The sequence below is a fragment of the Megachile rotundata genome, chromosome 15, assembly GCF_050947335.1.
Source record: "Megachile rotundata isolate GNS110a chromosome 15, iyMegRotu1, whole genome shotgun sequence".
NCBI lineage: Eukaryota > Metazoa > Arthropoda > Insecta > Hymenoptera > Megachilidae > Megachile > Megachile rotundata.
Genome location: NC_134997.1, coordinates 2,928,739 through 2,951,850, shown reverse-complemented (window position 1 = coordinate 2,951,850; position 23,112 = coordinate 2,928,739). Strand labels below are relative to the sequence as shown.

Sequence of the window (23,112 nt, the reverse complement as noted above, 5' to 3'; positions counted from 1 at the left end):
AATAAATCAATTGCTGCGTACGTATAATTTTAAAAATATGGAAACAACTTAAATAAAACTTACCCATTGATTCATGAAAAAACTAGCTTCGATAAAAAATATTTATGTCACCGGGTAGATCCACCGATCAGAGCATCAACAGCTGATATCCTGGCAGGGTCAATGAACTCTCAATTTATTTCACTGTCTCTTTCTAATAATTGCACAACATAAGCACGACCGGTAAACGGACCGAATGAAAACGCGTGAATTATTATTCATAGATATGTATGTTTAACGATACGCTATTCTCATTATAAGATATCCGAATTGAGGAATCGATATTATATTGTATTTTATTAGAAGACATTGTTAGACTGGCTACGGATCGCGGTTTTGTTCTCGATCGCGAGGCATACGTCGCGAACAGTTGCCATGCAACGATGATCTGTTGAACGACTGCGGCGTCGATCGACAGTCATCGTTTATTGTCGAAAGAAACGTGTCGAAATACAATGTATCGTTATTTTTAATCGAAAATTCCGTTTTCTTGCTTTCAAGATAGTATAGTTTAAATTATTTATGAATATTCGTTCACGTGTTTTCATTCGTCCTATTTACGTGTCGGACTCACAGTGAAAATTAGTGCAAATTAGTGAAAAATGAGAGAGAAAAGTGATAATGAGAACTAATAATGAAAGATGAAAGTGATAGGTGACAATGAAGTTTCTTGAGAGTTTTTTGAATTTCTGTATGGTGATTGATTTATATTAACAGTAAGGACCCGGTGGATCGGACCGGTGACAGAGACGCATTTTTATTGTGATTATTTGTGGTTTAATGGATGAGCTACATTTAAATTTGTTAATTATTCAATTCATATTTTTATTTATTGAGTAGAAAAGTTATTCAATTTTTTAAAAATGAGAATTTGTTCTTTTTCATCATTACAATATCTAACGACAATAATTTTTCACATTTTATCTATTATTTCTTTGCGATAACGAATAAACGTATTGAATAAATTCGATTTATTTTGATTACGTGAGTAGAGACTAATTTTGTTATTTCTTATTCATGAATGAATAATAATTCAACAATAATCTAGATTTTTTTATTCATTATTCAATGTAACTTTCATCTAACAGCTTTCTATTATACCGACGTTATACCGACAGTATCGATACATTTGTTCACGACGACGATCGGCCGTCATATTCGAAGCTGTCGCGCGATTGGTCTATACGTGCTCTCATTGGTCAGTGTTTTTCATTAATAATTCAAAAATTAAACTTTAACCAGCATTTTGGTAAAGGAAAAAGTTGTTCAGATCACTCCAGCTACCAACCCCTAAAATTATGCCCACCAGTAGCCGAACACCCTGTATATATATTGCGTTTCTTATATAATTAATTATAAGACACAGTCCTGCGTGCGTTATAAATAAGATAGCATAAGTTTCATATTCCTTTACTCCTAGGCCCGCAAGTTCACCCTCTATCTTAACCTAAACATCATGCTATGTACATCTCTATCTAATTCCGCGAACCTCTATTTACATCACGCAATCTCCAGACAATAACAGATCATAACTAATCTCTCTTTATCTTCTCTTCTGACACCACCGAGCAATATAAAAGCCCAGTTCGAGTAGCCTCGCGAGCAGTAGCAGTCCGACTAGTCACAGGGTTCGATCCCCTCGTGCTGGTTCCTGCTAGTTCCCATCCTAATTCCGCCCATTTTCTACCAATTCCAAACTACACGTTTCATTTATATTACAATTCTAAGTTCATTTGTATCAGTTTATATTCCGACATCATCTTTAGTATCGAATATATTTTATATTTAGTTATCTTCGCCTTTAATCATTTCCCATAAACCCGAGATCTCTTTAAGAGCTTGTGATTATTTAAAATACGTATACTCGATTACGCTGGATCTGGTGGTGCGAGACATAGCCGCACGAGATCCATTATATTGCGAAATCGAGATAGGTAATCCACATCGCCACGGTGGTGCGAGACATAGCCGCACGGTGCGCATATGATGTGTTTGATGCCTCTGCATTTTTAGTCAGCTCATGGGGAGACAAAGACGAGGGGGTCGTAGATACCGAGTACGTAAGATCCTACACACCTTATACCTACCCTGTCTAGCTCCTACCCCGCGACCAGTTATCCGCGAAGTTAAGTATCAGTTATTACCTATTGATATAACTGTGAAGAAGATCGCAGCGAAGGATCTACTACCTAAGGATCCGAAAAATCTATTGTAAAAGTTAAGGAGGAAGCTTCGGGTAAGTACTGTGTCATACTTGTACACCCTGGGATCCTTGACATACGTCGGGCGCACGTACCGCGTGGTCTAAAAGAATGTCAATTCAAGAGCGATTCCGGACCTTCATATTGATATCAGCAAAGGTACCATCCGGGACGTAATAATAAGAAATGACTATGTAGGGACATAGTACCAATGTACAGAAACTAAATTCTAGTCTTAACCTACTCAAGTCCGCTCATTCACGGACCCGCTCTGCAGCCTTCTTTTGCAGCACAACTTGCTTAGAGAAGAAGGCTTGTTAACAAACTTAACCTAATCTAATATGACCAGTTAAAGTAATTTATGTAACCTATGTTTTTCAATCATTCTTTATTTGTAATTTTTTCATAAACGATGACTGTCGGCTGCAACCTTCTGAGGTTGACAGCATATTGTACATATTTGCTTCTATCTTCAGTGTAAATCAGAAATACAGTTTAGAATTTACTTATAAGACGCAAAATTTTTCAAGGGATCGTCTAATTTTCTGTTACAGAAAGTATCGATGTTACATAAGGATTTATCAAATGATTGTCACGTTTTGGATCATTTTTTCAGTCATTCCCACTACATACAGTGAATCGAATGCATTTTCATGCCTACCAGTTGATGAAACAGTTTGGAATTGCCCCACAGGAAACAACTCAGACTTCCTTGTGGAAATCATTAAATACACCAAAATTCATGTAAACATAAGTAAAAATACTAAATTATACACTTTTGCGAAATTGTACATTAAATAGTGAAAAATTACAATTCCTGAATCGATACAGTAGTAAGGAAGAGAAATGAAGGTTCTGTCAGGATCGGGATTACTTTAACGAAAAAAAGTTTCCAAATTTGACAAGTAAATTTTAACACTCTACAATATTAGGGTTTGAAGTACCAATGTCACTGATACGTGGTTTTGGATGTATGTAGAAGTATATTTCCGAAATACTGACGACAAAATAGCTCTATTACTAGATTCCTGGAGTGGACATTGTATTCGTTGCATTGAAGAAGGTATTCCGATAAATAAAAAAGATAACAATACTTACGATTACTGCAGCGATTACAAAGTATTTATAGCTACTAGACGTGTATGGATTTTATTTGTGGAATAAGTTTGTTCATTGCTTCTCGTATACAGGGTGTCTCACAACTAGTGCTGGTCCCAAAAATAGGGGGCAGTTGACGTGATTCTGAACAAGATTTCCCTTTGCAAAAATGGAGTTTGAAGCTTCGTTTTTATGTTATTAAGGAAAACCACGAACCAATCAAAGCGCAAGGTGGGAATAGATCAAAGTGAAGTTATCGTACGATGATTCTCCTTCGCGTTGTCCTTGAGTTTCGGAAAGTTCTAGCGCGTTACCAAACAAGAAGGATTTGATAGGCAACAAAGCTAGTCTCTCGCTTCGCGGAAATCACGAACTACGCTTAAATGTGCAGTACTAACATAAAGATAGACACACAGCTTAAGTAACAGCTTCCGTATATCAAAGTAGTTGGTATTTCACTGTACAAAGTTTTATTCAAACCAGAATGTAACTTGCAACAACCTTTTGTTCCAATCCTGACAGAGTCAGTGTTTCATCATATATTTCGATAATACTTATAATAACACTGTTCAGTACAAATTACTAAGATTAATATTATCCGTTTCAATAAAAAAAACAATTTCAATTATTTAGATTAAATGTCAAAATTACCCACAATGGCCCCCATCCGACTTGTTCAACTTATTCCTGAAAGAGCACATAAAGTTCATGGAAATATCGGAATGTGGTCTGCCAATGAACTCGAGCATAAGTGAAATTTCGAGTACATTCAATGGGGAGAACATCTATGAGTTACAGCTGCATAATTGGAGCGGTTCCATCGTCAGAAACCATTTGAAAGGGTTTCCTAACCTGAAACATTTCGCGCTGTTAAGCAGCGATCTTACAAATTTGAGCACCGACCTATTCGCAGATGTACCACATCTTTTTCTGCTTTATTTGAAATATAATAAAGCCAGTTTACCTCTGGGAATCTTTAATAATACACCAAAACTCCAAACACTTTTCTTAAGCGGTAGCACGATAAATCACCTCGAGCCGAGCATATTTGATCCGTTAACGAAATTGAACTCGTTGAGCTTACGGATAAACAATTTCACAGATAAACAACTGAAACCTGGGATATTTGATAACCTTGCGTCTTTGACGTATCTGGAGTTGAGTTCAAGTAATCTAATCACTTTGCCGGAGAACATTTTCGCAAAACTGGAAAGTCTAAGATGGCTAACGTTAAGAAATAACAGTTTTATGTCGTTTCCAGAAGGTATACTAAAGCATAATTCTCATCTAATGTCCATTGATTTGTCGCATAATACCAGAAAAATATCTCTGCCCCAAAATTTTTTCGCAAATTTGACACGTGTGAAGACTATAAGTTTGAATCACAATGGTGGGAGCACGATACCTGAAGACCTGTTTTGGGGCTTGATATCATTAGATTATATTGATCTAAAAAAAAATTATTTTGAGACGCTACCTAAACGTATTTTTGAAGGACAACAGCATCTGTCTTCTCTAGCCTTAAATTCCAATAGATTAATTACACTACCAGATAGAATTTTTTCAGATACAACTAACTTATGGTACCTGAATTTGTCAGAAAATTGTCTTACTTCGATATCCAGGTAAGTTTATGATCGTACGTTTACTTATCATTTCTATTGCTTATTTCAACTGGTTTTTAGAAGACATACGAGTAGGTTCAAAGTAGAGTATGGAATTTTAACACATTAAACTAGTTAAAGTTAATGTTTTTGATATTATGATTTTGAATTACCAGTAAGATAAAGTTCCTTATTGTATGTCGAATGTGTTTTGTACAAGTGTATTGTCGTCCTGTATAGTGTTTATAGAGTGTATAATTACATTAGTCTAGAAGTTTTTCATGCTATTTCGGTCGGCGACAATCAAATTTAAGAAGTAATACCGATATAGAAAATATTTATTATTTCTACTAAATTTCTTAATTCATAGTACTCCGCAAAAAAGATATAGGATGTAAATAAACAAAGCAATCGATATTCAATTTCGACTAGATTTCATTCCACGTACCTTCATTCATTTTAACGAGAGTTAAGACTAGCAAAACAGATTCGTAGAGATCAGTTGAAATATGCGCATATGATTCAGTCAGGAAAATTCTAATTCTCGAGTAATGGAGGTAGTTACATCATTTCAGGTAAAAGAGTACTGAACAACTCTGCAGCAATTAGCTGCATATATTTCAAATGTATGAGATTTGTAAATAATAAAATTGTCTGCGTCGAATGACTATCGTACGGCCGCGTTCTAGAACCTTCATATAGAATGACACTGATTGTATTTCGATCGTATGTAAAAATATGCCTAAGTATAATAGTTTAACAGTACTTTGAATATACAATCAGTTATACCGCATATATTATACTAGGCATGCGCAGGTTAGAAACAACCACAGGTACAATAGCGTAAATATACAAACTCTGACAAAAATATAGTTTTGAGAAATTCGTACATCTCAAGAAAGAAAGATTTCCTGACGGATCGATATATGCTAAATTATAACCTATTCGAAGCATAAAATTAGAAGGTTCATCAAGGTACAGAAATGTAACACTTACAATTAGTACTCACGATCAGTTCATCCAAAATAAAATATTAAACGAAACAATGCAAAATGAAGTCATCTTATTGCACAATAAGTAGGTATAACGAAACGTGACCTGCGAATACAGACGAATATGAGGTTTTTTTTTAACTTTAAATTACTTTTACATTAATTTACAATCGTATACAATATATATACATGGTGTTTCATTTTCAATAACAAATTGAAAATAGTGTCAGAATATTCTACTACAGTAATTATTCGATATACGCAAATCTTTTGGGTTTGAACTTTTATGCATATTTACCAGCCTCACTTGATTCGTGGTTTACCGATCGCAGAAAAGAAAGAGACCAAACGTAAACAAACAGTAACATATCGGTGAGACAATTGTGTTGCAAGAATAAAACTGTAGCGGCTAGCTATAAATCTGTAAATTTTGTAAATAGGTTTATGACATGGATGACAGCGGAACTGCTTTTTAGAAAATCGTTTTAGAATTTTTAGTGAAAGCATGACCGTACTTAGACTTTTGCCAACGGTCTCAACAGTAAAACGCTTAAGTGTCATAAACCTTGGGTTTCCCCAAGGGTCTTCATCAAGAGGTCAAGCGACCATCGGCTGGCCGCATAGCTGACCTAGGGCCCAGGGAAATTCCGCTGCGTTGCCACCTTTGCCAGCAAACGCAACCCCCGTCAAATCGTACCCCCGCTTCAAGGAAGCGTGCTTCGGGCATAAGAGGGAGGTCGTACGATTTGGCGGGACTTAGGTTTCTATAATTGGTTAACCCCACCTTCTCGAGGGTTGGCCTAAAAGACAGCGTAGATTTTAAAAGAAGAAACTCGAGCGTAAAAAGAGACTTCTGTAATCAGTTTTAGTCTTGGAAGTTTCAGAGAGAAATAAGATGTGCGCTTCATAATGGACTTTCGCAGAAGAATGCAAATCTACTGTGTCATTAATTTATACAAGCTCACTTACTCCTAAAAAACCTTTTTATATTTTCTTTTTATGAAACTTTGACTAATATATCTGTGTCATTTTCCTAATTAATATGTAGGAGTGTAGAATGTATATGTATAGAATGGCAACCACTGTGAAACTGCGTGTATGACTGCGTGTATGAATGTTGACTTAATGAAAGGAACAGTGTGAAATAAGTTGTATAAATAAAGTATGAAATGCTTTACGAAGTGGTTGGTAGCGATCGGGAAAAAGTAATGATAGGGATTAAGTATAGATACGGGATTTGAACGAACATAACGTGATGAAACAGCAAAATACGAATTGTTTGATTTTACGATTTGTGATTTATAGTTGAATACGTTAATCATTATTTGTTCTTGTTATGTTCTCTGTTGTGTTCTTTTAAGGGGTAACACCACTCTAGGATTTTCAAAAAAAGATTTTTTTTTTCTTGGCTGAAACAATACTTTAGGGTCTTAAGAACGGAATGTCGTTTGATTTATAGTAGAAAACAAATTTTACATGGTTCAATTATCAATTTTGCCGCAGCGCCTCAGAGCACGCACTGAGTACTCGCGCGGTATGCTGCAATTCATCGCGTTCATATTATTGTTATCATTTAAAATAATAAGTTTACTTGTTACCTACAAAACAAACAGAAGCACCCAGAAAGCTGGAGAAGGTGGCAAACACTGATCAGGATAGCTAAATGTATGGTACATGCATTGCAGATTAGCAGTGGATAGAGAATTTGAGGATTAAAATGTTCATAAAACTTCAAACGCATTTTTCTCGAAACCCGTTTCTTCATACTGGGAGGACGGATTTCTCGGTGACTATTGCATGGATCGAATTGAAATTTTTACATTAACTGCACAACAATATTGTCTTTGGAAGTACGTATTTTTTGATTGAATGTAAACTTTTTTTTTATAAACAATTTAGTGCTCATTTTTCATGCAAAAAGTCGATTCATTCCTTAAAAAACGCATAACTTCTACAAAAATTGATTAATCAAAAAACCCCTACGTACTTCCAAAGCCAATTGTACATGGATTATAAATTCTTTTGATTTTTTATCCCACGACTCATACATAACGAGAAATCCGTTCTCTCGTGGGAGTGTTTTTACAAAAGCTGTTTCTGCCGATCGACTCTGTCGCCTCCATTTTGTACGAAAATGACAATAAAAAAATATTCTTTGTGGTTCAATATGTGTTAAATAAACCCTCTGAAAAGAAATTCTTATCCGTTTGTCGTTCTTCCAAAATAAATTGTCAAAGTTAGGCCTTTTTTTCGGGCTCTAGAGTGGTGTTACCCCTTAATAGCGGTAGCATAGTTTATACAATTCTATTCCTACAAATGTAACACCAAACACAACGTAATTCGGAACATATTTCTTTGTAATTTCAAATGTTACGCTTATATTGAGGACTTTACTTTGTTGTATGCCAGCCTATACAAATATATACACGGTGTCCTAGTTTTTTCTAGTTAAACTTTGCAAGCGTGTTCTATACGCAAAAATAAGAAAAAAATGTTAAATCAACATATGCTCTTAAATGTTTTCTTAAGGAATTACAACTAATAATACAAAATTATAATGAACTGGCATTTCGTCGACATAGCGTACAAAGGTATTATAAATGTCTCTATCTGTTTATATAAACTCTTATGCTCTGGTAGTTAATATCCACATTTTTAACCGACTTCGAAAAAGAAGGACGTTACTCAATTCGATCAGTATATTTTTTTTTTTTCTTTCTATGTATGGCCGCCGATTACGCCTAGCTGGATGGACCAATCGGAACGAAACCTTTTGCATCTTACAAGGAAACATATCGAACCGCGACACACCGATTTTAATGAAACTTATGTGAAAGATAGTTCTCAAAAAAATATTTGACACGTATTTTTTTTTATCGGCAATCGTTCACACTGAAGGGGTGAAAATAGCCCTCGAAGTTGGGGGTTGAAACCATGTTTTTGGGAATATCTCCGGAACAAAAGAAGATAATTGAATTCTTTTTTTTGTAAATTGTTCGTCTTTAGATAGGAAATTTTTGTGCGTAAAAAAATTTCAAGAAACTTTATTTGTTTAAATAATATTTAAAAAATTCATCATTTTTGTTTAAATTTTTGCACTAAATGTTGATCTACTTTTTTGCAACTTCGTGTACGTAAACTATGGACAAAAATAGAGGATACGTGTTTTTGGAATTTGTTGTTTGTTGCAATGTTTATTAAATATATAATTTAACATCACCTCCTGTGAAGAGGGGTAATCATCATTTTTATTAAAAATATCATTATTTTTACAATCTTTTACATTATTTTAGCGATTTTATACCTCTTCATATGCCGTTAATTGATTTCTGAACAATTATTGTAAGCGTCACAGGTATGAGCGTGACGCGGTTACAATCATCGCCGTAAGGAACATAGGCTTTTATGGCCAATATTGTTAAAAAATAATTTAATTTATTTTTATTTTCTGTGTTTCTTAAAAAATCCCAATGTTTCCAAAAGTTCTAAATATTTTATTTAGAATGAAGTCTTTACGCCTGTAAAAGTATAAAAGCAGTATTGGCCATAAAAGCCTATGTTCCTTATGACGCGGCGTTAATCATAACCGCGACACGCTCATACCTGTGACACTTGCAATAATTATTCAGAAATCAATTAACGGCATATATAGAGGTATAAAATCTCTAAAATAATGTAAAGGATTGTAAAAATAATGATATTTTTAATAAAAATGCTGATTACCCCTCTTCACAGGAGGTGATGTTAAATTATATATTTAATAAACATTGCAACAAACAACAAATTCCAAAAACACGTATCCTCTATTTTTGTCCATAGTTTACGTACACGAAGTTGCAAAAAAGTAGATCAACATTTAGTGCAAAAATTTAAACAAAAATGATGAATTTTTTAAATATTATTTAAACAAATAAAGTTTCTTGAAATTTTTTTACGCACAAAAATTTCCTATCTAAAGACGAACAATTTACAAAAAAAAGAATTCAATTATCTTCTTTTGTTCCGGAGATATTCCCAAAAACATGGTTTCAACCCCCAACTTCGAGGGCTATTTTCACCCCTTCAATGTGAACGATTGCCGATAAAAAAAAATACGTGTCAAATATTTTTTTGAGAACTATCTTTCACATAAGTTTCATTAAAATCGGTGTGTCGCGGTTCGATATGTTTCCTTGTTAGATCCATGGCTCCCACATGCGAACGAAGTCGATTCAATTTCATTTATATCAGAAATGTTGCAAAATGAAGATGCAGTCGTTACATTTACGTATATTACCAGATATACTTATAATGGTTCGTATTCTTTCGCAGGATTTATTAATTTCCAATACGCCATATCACAATCAACTGGTTATTGGCAGCAACGTTTACTGAGGTATTTTTAATTTTGCGCCGCCTCCGAAAAGGTTGAAATGTATTTAATATACTACCTAACGAGTAAATAGGTTTCATTCATGTCTGTTACGTAATTGTATGATTGAATGAAATAGAAATTACTTCATTAGGAAATAGAAATTATTTTATACTTTTTAGTGCATTTCGAAGTCGGCGTATTTTTTTTCTTAAAATTATTTTATTTATTAACGTTCTAACCGAATTAACATTTCGAAATGATGTTCGTTATTACGAATACGTCGACGAAATGCCAGTGCATTGTAATTTTGTATTATTAGTTATAATTCCTTAATAAAACGTTTAAAAGCATAACTTCATATAACATTCTTTTTCTTACATTTGCGTGTAGAACACGCTGGCAAAGTTTGGCTGAAAAAAACTGGGACATCCTGTATATCCTGTCCAACTACTCAATCCTTTCGATGACCACGATAAAATATCGAGCTTATTGTACGCGTTAAACAAAAACTTGTCTAAAATTCTGAGTGGGATCAAATTTTATTAAATACAATAAACCTGAGTCCCTACGGAATACAACAACTTCAATAAATTATTGCAAGTAAATATGACTCGAGCTACGTCATATTTGCTTTTACTTTATTCAGAAAAACGTCACGAATATGATGGAACAAGTTGTATAGAAAATGGATTGAAAATAAAAAAGTTAGCGAGGCATTGGCATTGTAAACAATTGAATAGACTTTTTATCGTTGCCAACTGTCGCAGCGTCTCTTTCTTTTTCATTCCAAGTTATATTGTGTTTGGCCTCATTTTAATAAGAAAAATAAGAAAAATCTATTGGTAAAAGTTGGATGATGAAAAAATAAAAAATAAGGAAGTTTTATTGTTAAATAATCAAGATCGGAGAAAAACAGAATAAATACTACTAACACACTTTCAAATACAAACCAATTATTTAATATTTAACGTATAGATAACACATTTTAACTTTATGATTAAATAATAATTCAGGGATTACTTTATCGTATACCAATTACATTGCGAACGTTTACATTATATGAACAACAAGAAGGAAGTGCATTTTTCAATTATTTTTGTTTCTAACATCGCACATTTTTAACACTGTAAGATGACGCCACAAGCTAAATTTATTAATAATTTAACATTTATATTTACACAAGTATAGTTTTAGGAATATACCCCAACTCGAAACATCAGTTACATTTCTCGTCGAGCGAGCTTTGTACGTTTCGAGGGGTCTTACTCACCAAGTGGTGGAGATAATATTTTTGCTTGTATCGAATGATTACTGTATTAAGAATGAGAACATATGTTATAATAAAACGAATTCATAAGTAATTTTGTTATATAGTTATAACGAAAATGCAATAATTAAAAATACGTAGTTGTGAGAATGAACTCTACTACGTCTGCTGCTTTCGACACACATTTGTTGGCGAAATTTAATGAAATTGTGCCAAGAGTTTTTTGCGAATAGTTCAGAAACTAAACCTGATTGGTGATTACATACAGGGTTTGTTCAATAAGTATCCGGACTGATTTTTTTCTGCTAGTTTGGTAGGTCAGGGAGCAATCTCTATTAGCTAGATCGATGCGGAAAGTTGTTATGTATAATAAAAATCTAGGTTCATTTGTTTTCCACCATTTGTTTCGTTTATATCGTGCTTGAAGTGGAAGCGTATTTAACGTTCGCGTCGAGAATCAAAATGCAACGAAACATCGAGCAGCGTTGTGCGATTAAATTTTGCGTTAAGCTAAATAAATCTGCTACGGAAACATTTAATATGATTCGTCAGGCCTACAAGGATGATTCCATGTCCAGAACGAGTGTTTTTGAGTGGCACAAAAATTTCAAAGATGGCCGTGAAGACGTTGAAGACGAGCAACGCGTTGGACGACCGTCGTCGTCCCGATCCGATACGAATGTCGACAAAGTGCGGGAAATTTTGAATTCCGATCGCCGTTTAAGCATTCGTTTAATTGCACAGGAATTAAATTTAACGAAATCCACTATTCATTCTATCGTAACCGAGGATTTGCAAATGCGAAAAGTGTGCGCTAAATTGGTTCCGAAAGTTTTAACAGAGGAACAGAAAGAACGCCGTGTGACGATTTCTCGTGAACTTTTAGAATGTTTGGAGAGGGATTCAAATCTTTTAGACAGAGTGATTACCGGTGACGAAACATGGATTTTTGAATACGATCCGGAGTCAAAAATGCAAAGTGCTGAGTGGCACACAAGCGGCTCTCCTCGACCGAAAAAGGCTCGCATGAGCAAGTCAAGGATAAAATCGATGCTTATTGTCTTCTTTGACGCAAAAGGTGTTATCCACAAGGAGTTTGTGCCTGCCGGACAAACAGTGAATGGCCAATTTTACGCAGAAGTGCTCGAACGTTTGAGACTTAAAGTACGCCGCGTACGAAGGGAAATCGCGAATTCCTGGATGCTCCATCACGACAACGCGCCAAGTCACACGTCGTTAATTGTGAGACAGATACTGACGAAGCATAACATCACAACACTACCCCGACCACCCTACAGTCCAGATATGGCACCCTCTAATTTTTTTCTGTTCCCTCGCATTAAAAGAAGCCTTAAAGGACATCGTTTCGGGACGATTGAGGCGGTTCAAGCGGCTTCGACGGAATGCCTGAACAGTCTTACGCTTGCCGACTTCCAGGAAGCGTATAAACAATGGAAAACCCGCTGGCAACGGTGTATTGATGCAGGAGGGGCATACTTTGAAGATTATTAACTCAATGTACGTATATCTTCAACGCACTTCATTTTAGGACATCAATCCAGATACTTATTGGACAAACCCTGTATGTATGAAAGACTGATTCTATGATGTATTAAAAAATCATCGAAATAAGAGAGGTCGTGCGTTTTCGAAATCATTGTCGAATTATTGTTATGTATTATTACAATTTATATGATCTTAGAAGTGTTATTAAGTATTATAAAGAACAGAAAATTCATTTTACGAAGTAATAACATAATTCAGAGAAAAAATATTTCGTATTGAACCTCTTAAGATGCTTCATTCAAAGTCATTGTTCTTCAGATTCTTAAAAGTATATACTGTGCCATCAAAATAAGTATTAATAACGTCCAGGTTAAATTACATAGACTTCATAATATTTGAAACGTATTCACAAAAAAACAGAGTTAATGCATTTATATTTGTTCTATATAATACCAATTGACTTTTCTTCAACATTAATTTATAATTGGCTTATGTTATAATACCCCAACAACATGACTCGATACATTTGGCATGTACCTCGTGTTAAAACAATACACTTCATTTAGTCGGTATTAAGATATCTTTTCATTTTCAAAATTCATACTGCTTCTGCGAAATTTCTTCTGTTAAAAATTACAGGGATCTGTTTAGCAACTTGAAATCGTTGGAATTATTGGATTTGTCATATAATCGATTGCAAGAAATTGAAGATACTAGTTTTAATTCCCTGAAGAATTTACGGAGTGCTGATTTATCCTATAATCAACTTACATTGTCGTCTTCGATCAAAAATGAATACGGAAACAAATCACCTTTTCACAACTGCACTTCTCTCAATGTATTAAATTTGCGCAACAACAATATATCACACATATTCGAAGACTGGGTTAAGGACCACACACAGCTGCGGATATTGAATCTGAGGCACAACGAAATATCTCACATATCAGTAAGTTAACCAAAAATTCCGTGCTCCACGAAAAAGTACAATTGAAAAGCTGTAATTATAAATCAATACAGTTACATAACTCGTATCTGTTTTATCAAAGAGTTATATTTGTCTGTAATCTTCCACAAATTGTTTCTGTTTCTTTTTCTATAATTTCAATATTAGCATTTTCTTAATTAATAGTTCGAAATAACAATAACAATATAAACAAAAGTTTTGTTTATTTCGGCCATATCTTCTTTAAATATTGTTTAAAAAAGTGAGCTATGTTCGAATATAATTAATCACACGTTAAGCATTGTTTGTGAACGCGTGGAAATTACTGGACTACTGAATTAAATAGTAGAATGAGAATGTAAAGTGTACTAATAGTCAATGATGCCTACACAATCTCCACTTAAGTGGGCTTATGCATTCAAACAAATTTAAATAAGAATATTTAATACATACTAAATAAAAAAGACAGCGACCATAAATGGTATAATCATCACATTTGTTTAATTATAATCTCTAAATAACTTCTTTGTTGTATGACTTTATTTCAGGCTGAAGATCTACAATTTGTATCGGACAACATTACAGTATACCTCCAACATAATAAAATACAGCATATTTATATGACTCGGGCAGAAGAAATAGCGAAATATCAAAATAAAGCACGTGCCGTAAACATATTCGTCGGCAGCAATCCTACAATATGCGACTGCAATCTATACGATTTTGTCCGCTACTTGGAGGGAAAAATGCATCCTTACGTTCGAAATTACTTCATTATATACCCAGGATATGATTTAATTTGTCATGGACCGGAACAGATGTATAATGTGTCTGTGCATACTTTAAAATCAAAGTCTTCCAAATATCTAAACTCGAAATCACATGTAAAACAGTGCATTTGTAGAGAAAATGAAATGGACGAAATATTTGTGGTTGATTGTGCCTCTAAAGATTTAGTGGATGCTGAAATTCCCTGGGAGTCTGCATTATCACATAAAAAATTACCAGAGCTGGTACGTATCACATATTATATTCTTAAGCAATTGAAATTTCTTCATTTCTCATAAATAGTTTTATTGAATTTAGTTCTATTGAATGTCACTTGAAAACAATAAAACATTACTTCAATATAACATAAAACTGATGCAACTAGAATATTTGCATATAAAATATACATTTTCAAAAAGTCTTAAAATGTGTTATTTGAAAATTCTTTAGCTTCATCCGATGAACAAAAATCTGATATCCGCATGCTTTGAGTTGAATAAAATATTATCATAATTAACGACATTTTATTTCAGCAACAATTTATGTAGTATTCAACTTTTTGTCATAAACGGTCGTACCCTTTCATCCTGCAAAGATTTTAATTTTTCTTCTATAGTACTTCAACAACTAGGTTACATAATTTGTTTTGTTATATCAAGAAATATTTGATTTTAGAGAGTGAAACTTATTCTCAAAGATTTACTGTCTGACACGAATAACTGGAATTTTTTTATGAGAAACTGAATTTTTTTTAACTTGATTTGCACGATTTTACGTACAAAAATTTACGATTTCAATTTACACGGTTTTCTAAGGAACCTGTCTTCAGTGTAAATCGGAGAATAGGTGCAATCGCAAAAAAAGTTTCAAGGCTTTTATAAGAGTTTGAAAACTGTATTGATGCCTTTAAAATATGCAAATTAATTTGAAATTCATTTTAATGCTTTATCGCATTACTTCAAGAAAGAAATCTATGGTGGCGGTATATTTTTTATATTTACTAACTACCGAACACCCTCGTGTTTCAGAGGGTCACAGTTAAGAAAAGTCTATTATTTGTTAAAATTGCGAGAACGGAAGGTATAAAATGTACGTATAACATCAACGACAGTAATATTTTTTCCAAGAGCGAAATTAAAAATTCCAATTTATCCGTATTTTTTCTTTGGGCACATAGTTTACGTACGCGAAATTTGATAAAAATAGTTCAATAGTTTATTTAAAAAATTTGCAATATAATGTTAATTTTTAACATATTTTTTCAAAATTCCACGTCGTATTATTTGCCTTCTAAAACAGAAAAATTTGCACTTTGAATTTTTTGTCTACGCCCAATAGTTCCCAAGATATTTGCGAAAATAGTGTTTTCAACCTCAACTTTAAGGTTTATTTTTACCACTTCAAACTGAATATTCGCCGATAAAAAAAATACGTGTAAAATATTTTTTCGAGTTCTATAACCAATAAAAATTTCAGAAAAATTGGCGTGTATCAATTGGGTGATATCCCTTGTAAGACCGGTCCGGACAGAATTTGACAGACAAAAGAGACCTCGGTGACCCGTATTTCGAGGTATAAGGTTATTCACAAAGATTTACACGTTGAACCACTTGAGCGCTGTAATAAATTCCTTAGTCGCGGCAAAGGTCTAAGTTCGCGTCCGAACATACTCCCCCCGTTGCGAGTGAAGCGGGCAATGTCATTGTTTGTTGACGAGTGGTGTATTGTGTGTTATAAGTATAAACAGTTTGTTACAAAATGGTGCAATTATTTTAAATATTCTCGATTAATGGATGTAATTGAGTTGTGTTGCATTTCACGATGCCGTTTGCGGTCTTGACGACTCAGACTTCTCCATCACCACCGGGATGCATCTCCGTTACTCTGCCCAACTTCTATCGCATGCAGGGCCGATTTCTGTCCGTCAGGATGACGATTGCGTCGATCTTTAGCTGCCCGCTAAATTTGAGCCATTTCTGGCGCATTCGTAGTTCATTTAGGTATTCCTAATACCACCGTTTCCAGAAGACTTGACGAGCCTTACTGATAACTTTCCAGGAAGTCAGTCGATTTTCTGGAACTAAACGATTATCTTCCAGTAGCATCGTGAGCGGACGACTAACTAGTATGTGCGCATGTGTTAATGCGATAGGGTCGTTTAGATCTGACGAAATAGGGCATAACGATCGTGAGTTTAAAATTACCTCGATTTCTATTGCTAACGTATTGACTTTTTCGAATGTAAAATGTCGTTCGCCTACAACGCGTTTGAAATGATGTTTAAATGACTTGATCACGACCTTCCAAATGCCTCCAAAGTGGGGTGTTGACGGTGGATTGAAATGCCACATTATGTTTTTGATTGTTACAAACTCGATTACGCATTCTTTAAATTCTGATGATCCAAATTGGATGAAGCCCGAAGGGGTCGAGAATTTTCCTGATTTCCGATAAAATGTCGAGTTTAGTCAATTTGACAGGGAAATCGAGTGATTTTACCGTGTACACGAGTTGATCCCCGTGCGCGTACCATCCGATTCCTAAAGTCTTTATCATGGGATTTTTATCGATTGTGCACTCCGAACCGAGGAGTTTTTCATTAATATTCTGGAGAACGTGATTATGATTCAAGGCCTATTGGCGGATGTTCAATGCTCGTCGCGTATTTTGAGAACTTCGTCCAGAGTGTTTGCCTCTGTTAAGAGGTCATCGACATATAAATAGCGTTTTAGGCTTTGGAAACATAGGGAAAATCCGCGCTCTCGTCGCCCCGAGTTGTTGTACTGTACGGATTGCAAGAAATGAAGCGGATGATACACCGAAGGTGACGGTATTAAGTTCGAACGTTCGGACACGATTATTTTCATACCATAAAATAATTTTTAGAAAAAAAATACGCCGACTTCGAAATACACTAAAAAGTATAAAATAATTTCTATTTCCTAATGAAGTAATTTCTATTTCATTCAATCATACAATTACGTAACAGATATGAATGAAACCTATTTACTCGTTAGGTATTATATTAAATACATTTCAACCTTTTCGGAGGCGGCGCAAAATTAAAAGATTATTTTGAATATGTTATTTAATTTAATTTAATATAATACCTAACGAGTAAATAGGTTTCATTCATATCTGTTACGTAATTGTATGATTGAATGAAATAGAAATTACTTCATTAGGAAATAGAAATTATTTTATACTTTTTAGTGCATTTCGAAGTCGGCGTATTTTTTTTCTTGAAATTATTTTATTTCACGCTTTTTATCGGCCGGCAAGACGTGTTTGTAGAAACAGTAGACAATCGGCGACTGCATGTTGACTCATACACCACCAGAGACACGGAGGCATACGTAGAATTCAATATATTAGTAACAATAGTTTTTCGCTAATAACTCGAAAACTAAAGCTTCCCCTTAATTGCGGATAAGGAAAAAGTTGTTCAGAATCGTGCCCCTGATAACATATTAAAAGGACATTAAAATTGTCCAAAGTTGATTTCAAAACTTTTCAACAATTTTTCGCTAATATCTCGAAAACTAAAGCTTTCCGCGAAATTTGTATATGAACAAAATTGTTCAGAATCATGTCCGTGATAAGATATTAAAAGCGCACTAAAATCGAGAAAAGTTTATTTCAAAAGTTGCCGGTTTTTTTGCAATAACAACACTTTGCAATTAAAAAATGAAAAATTTTTTGATAATGGTACCAATGGGGAGTCAGAACCTACCAGATGCAAAAGGTTTCGTTCCGATCGGTGCATCCAGCTAGGCGTAATCGGCGGGCACACATAGAAAATAAAAATAATAATAATAAAAAAAATAAAAAAAAAATATACTGATCGAATTCAGTAACCTCCTCCTTTTTCGAAGTCGGTTAAAAAATAAGCGTCGCTATTTCCGATCTTTCGGATGTATTAAAATTTGTCGGTACATCTTTTCCATGTCGACAGTGATGACATGTATGTGTGCGAAATCGGAGTAGGTGATCAAAAAGTTTATTGTGAATTGTGGGACCGATCATGAGCCTATTACTTAACACAATGTTCTTGTCTGATGTGGCCAACGCGTCGTAAACGACCCGGACCTTGATAGTCGCGCTCGTAGTCTTTATCACGGCGTGATGAGGTATATAGTAACCGCTTACGGATTCTTCGTCTACCTGCGACGTGTGCCGGAAATTAATGTACTCTTGCATGATTTTCGCGTATTCCGATTTTTGCACCGAATCTGAATTTAATTTTTTCTGCAACGCACGAAAACGTTGTAAAACAAGTCGTTGAGAGTCCCCGAAATCCCTATCACCGGATTGGAACGGTAATCGCACTAACAACAAGTATCGCCTGCTTTTGCTACGCGTCGTGGTTTGAGAATAGTGCGTTTCGCATAACGATTCTTCCGAAATATTTGTTTCCGCGTTCACGTTTTTTATTAACTAAAATTTGGCGATTTGTTCTTCGAGCTCTAATAAATTGCACATGATCTTTTAATTCTCCGCGCTATCTACCGTGTCGCCTACTATCACCCATCCGAGTTAGGTCTTCTGTGAAACGCAATCGCAGTCATTGCGAGATAAATTAATTTGCCCTATCGAGATTAACGATGAAGTGGCTCCAGAACAGATTAAAAGATCGACGGGTCGCAGTATATGAAACTCGGGATCGACGAGACGTAAATTTGACAGAATTTTGATAGATTCACACGGGAATCGTTCGTCCGCTACAGAATTAGTGATTTGCGGAACAGTTAAATACGCTAAAGACTTTTGAAATTCGTTACGTCGTGACCGGAATGTTATCTTATTAAGGCTCTTTGACATCGTAGTAATTTTGTTAATTGCGTTGATTGGAATTGAACTCGGTTGCGTCGGAAGCTCCAATTATCTTGCGAGTTTTTCCGTAATAAAGTGAGCTGACGGGCAAGTATCGAGAAGCGCGCGGGCCTCCGCAAATGTTCCGTCTGCTGTCGAATGCGAACTATCGCGGTCATCATCAATTGCGATCGGGAAGCGCGATGCATAGTAGTTAATGCGATTTCTAATTGTCATTCAGAAGATTTTGATTCGACCGTTTCGTTCAAGGATTTTGACGCTGATATTGACGGCACGGCGGATGTTTGTTGTTTCCCGAAACGATGAAGTAAAGTATAATGAAAATTCTCGCAGTGCTCACATCGCGACGATCTGCATTATTTGCGGTGGGAACGAAGAAAATTTTTGCATAGTTTCTTTTGTTTAACCACGTCGCACCGCTGCAATATGGTTAATTTACTAAATATCGGGCAGTTAAAAACAAAATGGAATTGATTGCAATACGTACAAGTACCCATATGTCACAAAATATATGTTTTTTACTTTCACACAATGCGTAACGATTCGGATTTTGAGGTAAGTGCTCAGTGGTTCAACAGAGTCCTCTTACCAGAAGGAATAAGATAGCTGAATCATTTACGAGCATTCACGACCGAACGCCATGTATCACTATGGAAAGTACACGATCGGCCTCATTCATTTCTTTTCATGCTCAATTCATGGTAAATGTGCCGAACTTCATTCATTCTCTTTCAGCGTTCTCACCTTCCCTACTCCGTGGCTAAATCCCTAGGAACACTATTAGCGTCCGCTAATTGCGCTCGAAGACTCTTAAAAATACGTTGACGCTAACACATAGTACCAGTAGCAAATTCCCGCGCGCCAGATTCGATTTTACGTGTTTTTATCGCGCGCGAATCATGATCGGATCGACGTTTTCCTGCCATTACGATATTGTCGCGACCGATATCTTGCTCGAACGTGAGCAATCGGAACGAGGTTTCACGAATAAATGTATAAAATTGCTCTAACGTGGGAAGTACGTCTAAATTCAGTGTTTCTTCCCATTTTTGGCGGATTTTACTCAGCAGCGCCCTTTCCATTAGGCGAATAATGAAACCCGGATCCGGATCGACTCCCAACAACTTCAACATGCTAATATGTATCGTCGAAATCTTTCCAACATAGAGAAATTGCGTGTTTGAAGGAATATATGAATTCGATTGAGGAAGAGGGTAAATAAAAATTGTTTAGACACAATTGAGCCTGAAAAATCGTGATCGTTTATTGGCTCTAGCGATTCGAATTAGGGGAAAAAGCCTTGCGGCATAAAAAAGCCCTTACAAAATTATGTATTCGTTAATGATTTTACGGTGAAAATGTGTACGAGTATGTGTACGTTGTGTTGATGGCGTATTGAATGTGAATCGTTTTGAGGAGAACAAGGTCTCGCTCAATGTCGTTCGATTTGAGGAGAACAGAGTCTCGCTCAGCGTTGTTCGTTTTGAGTGATAATTCACGTTGCGTGAGATTATTCACGATGATCGATTCGAGGAGTGTAGGACTCACTCGAATCATGTATGATTTAACCACCCTACCGTGGCCTGTTCGAGGAGTGTAGGACTCACCCGAACAGTGTGTAATGTACGATTTAACCACCCTACCGTGGCCCATTCGAGGAGTGTAGGACTCACCCGAACAGTGTGCGATGTATGATTTAACCACCCTACCGTGGCCCATTCGAGGAGTGTAGGACTCACCCGAACAGTGTGCGATGTATGATTTAACCACCCTACCGTGGCCCATTCGAGGAGTGCAGGGTCTCGCTCGAATGCTGTTGTGAATGATTTCCGAACCACCCTGCATTGGTTATGCTACGTTGCGTTATGCGGAACTTCGAACTCACGATTGACTTTTTCCACTCTCGAACCGAACCGTGCAAGCTTCAACGTTCGACTGACTATTTTTTATAAAAGAAACCGCCTGAACACCCTCGCGTTTCCGAAAGTAACGGTCAAGAAAAATTCTATGCTTTTGTTCGTCAAAAACTGTTTAAGCGAGAGGTACAGCTGTAGCTGGTTTATGATACGTACATGTCTACGGTAAGATTCGTTCGGGCCGGATGTGATAGACAATAGGGTCCCCGGTGACCCGTATTCCGAAGTAAAAACTATTGATGATGGCTTGCGCGCCGAACCGGTTGGGCCCTGCAATAAATCGTTTAACCGCGGCAAAGGTTTCGGTTCGCGACCGAACACTAATATGTTGCCGAATCTCATCGATTAATTTTGCGAGCCCCTTAGAAGTTGCCTTGGTCACTGAATTCATATCAATAATGGGGTCGTAATATTTCGTCACGAGTATACGCCGTTTCTTGTACGAATCGACTAAGAGACGCCACGCGTTGTGATAATTTTCCACGCCCGCATTAAAAAGTAAAATTTTATTTAGCGTGTTGCCCTTTAGAGAACTCTTCAAGTATAGAAATTTTTCTATATCTAAAAAGCCATCCTAAAAAGCCATTTGTCGATATTTCCGTCGAATTTCGGTAGTTCGGCTACCGGCAATTTCAGGGTGCGTCACCTATCTAGTATTGTGGTATTATAATACCACACCGCGTTACCGAATGCGTCATTGATTCGCACTGATGATGTTCCGGCGGTTATCATCGATTCGATTTTACTCGCAGCGTTATAGTATCGACTCACGATTTCATCGGTGCCATCCAGCTTTCTATCACCTAATCGAATTAAGTCATTAATCATGTGCCGTATTTCTATAAGCTGATATTTCGATCATTTCCTTCTTATTCAGTAATTTTGCTTTTTGCGTATTTAAAATAATCAAAACCATTCCAAAAATGAAACTAATATTTTTCCATAATCCTCATAATATTTATACGCTTAAATAAGAGATAACAAAGTATTAGAACCATGCTGATTTCGATCAAACTTACAATGCATCGTCAAGTATTGTAATAATAATGAATTTGGCGGTTTAACTAGCTAGTTTAAGGACTACGAAAAATGAAAGAGAGGGAGAGGGCGTTCCGTCCGGGACCTGCTAGTGGACTTATCAGTAAAGTAACCTAGCAGGCCTTTGTTTTAGACGTGGAGATATATAGAAGGGATGGACAGGAACTATTTGTATGAATAGGAAGGCTCGTCGAGTACTAACGAGAAAATCAAGTCTTGATCTTATGCACCGTTTAGTCGTGATAAGTATAGAAGAGAAACCGTCACAATGGAAATAAAGCGTATAATTAAGAGATATCAATAACAAAAAATAAGTAAAAGCAAAATAAGAATTCAGAAACTCAGTCGTTAATAACGAAAAACATATAAAATTTATATTAAAACTGTAACCATATTGCTGTTCTATTGCAATAAGTGAACAGTAGAGTAATACATCACGCTCTAAAAATTCCTCGCTGATAAAAAATAAATTAATCATCTTTCTTAATATTATGTTTTTGCTCAACTCCTTACAATAGTCAAATTCGAAATCAGTAAACATAATGTCAGT

General features: G+C 35.5%; 2 protein-coding genes across 5 annotated transcripts in view; both read left to right on the top strand.

Moving 5' to 3' along the window:
• The window catches only part of LOC105663894 (uncharacterized), a 209,075-nt gene that overhangs the window by 77,849 nt on the left and 108,114 nt on the right, over positions 1-23,112 (top strand). The window lies entirely within an intron of this gene.
• Positions 1-23,112, top strand: part of LOC105663427 (uncharacterized) — a 160,082-nt gene that overhangs the window by 121,081 nt on the left and 15,889 nt on the right. For all 4 annotated transcript variants that reach the window (XM_076540550.1, XM_076540549.1, XM_076540548.1 and 1 more), the window contains 4 exons: positions 2,795-2,984; positions 3,972-4,963; positions 13,701-14,010; positions 14,556-15,020. In XM_076540550.1, the coding sequence (XP_076396665.1) occupies positions 2,826-2,984; positions 3,972-4,963; positions 13,701-14,010; positions 14,556-15,020 (1,926 nt within the window). In that variant the 5' untranslated portion in view covers positions 2,795-2,825. The remainder of the gene's footprint in view (positions 1-2,794; positions 2,985-3,971; positions 4,964-13,700; positions 14,011-14,555; positions 15,021-23,112) is intronic.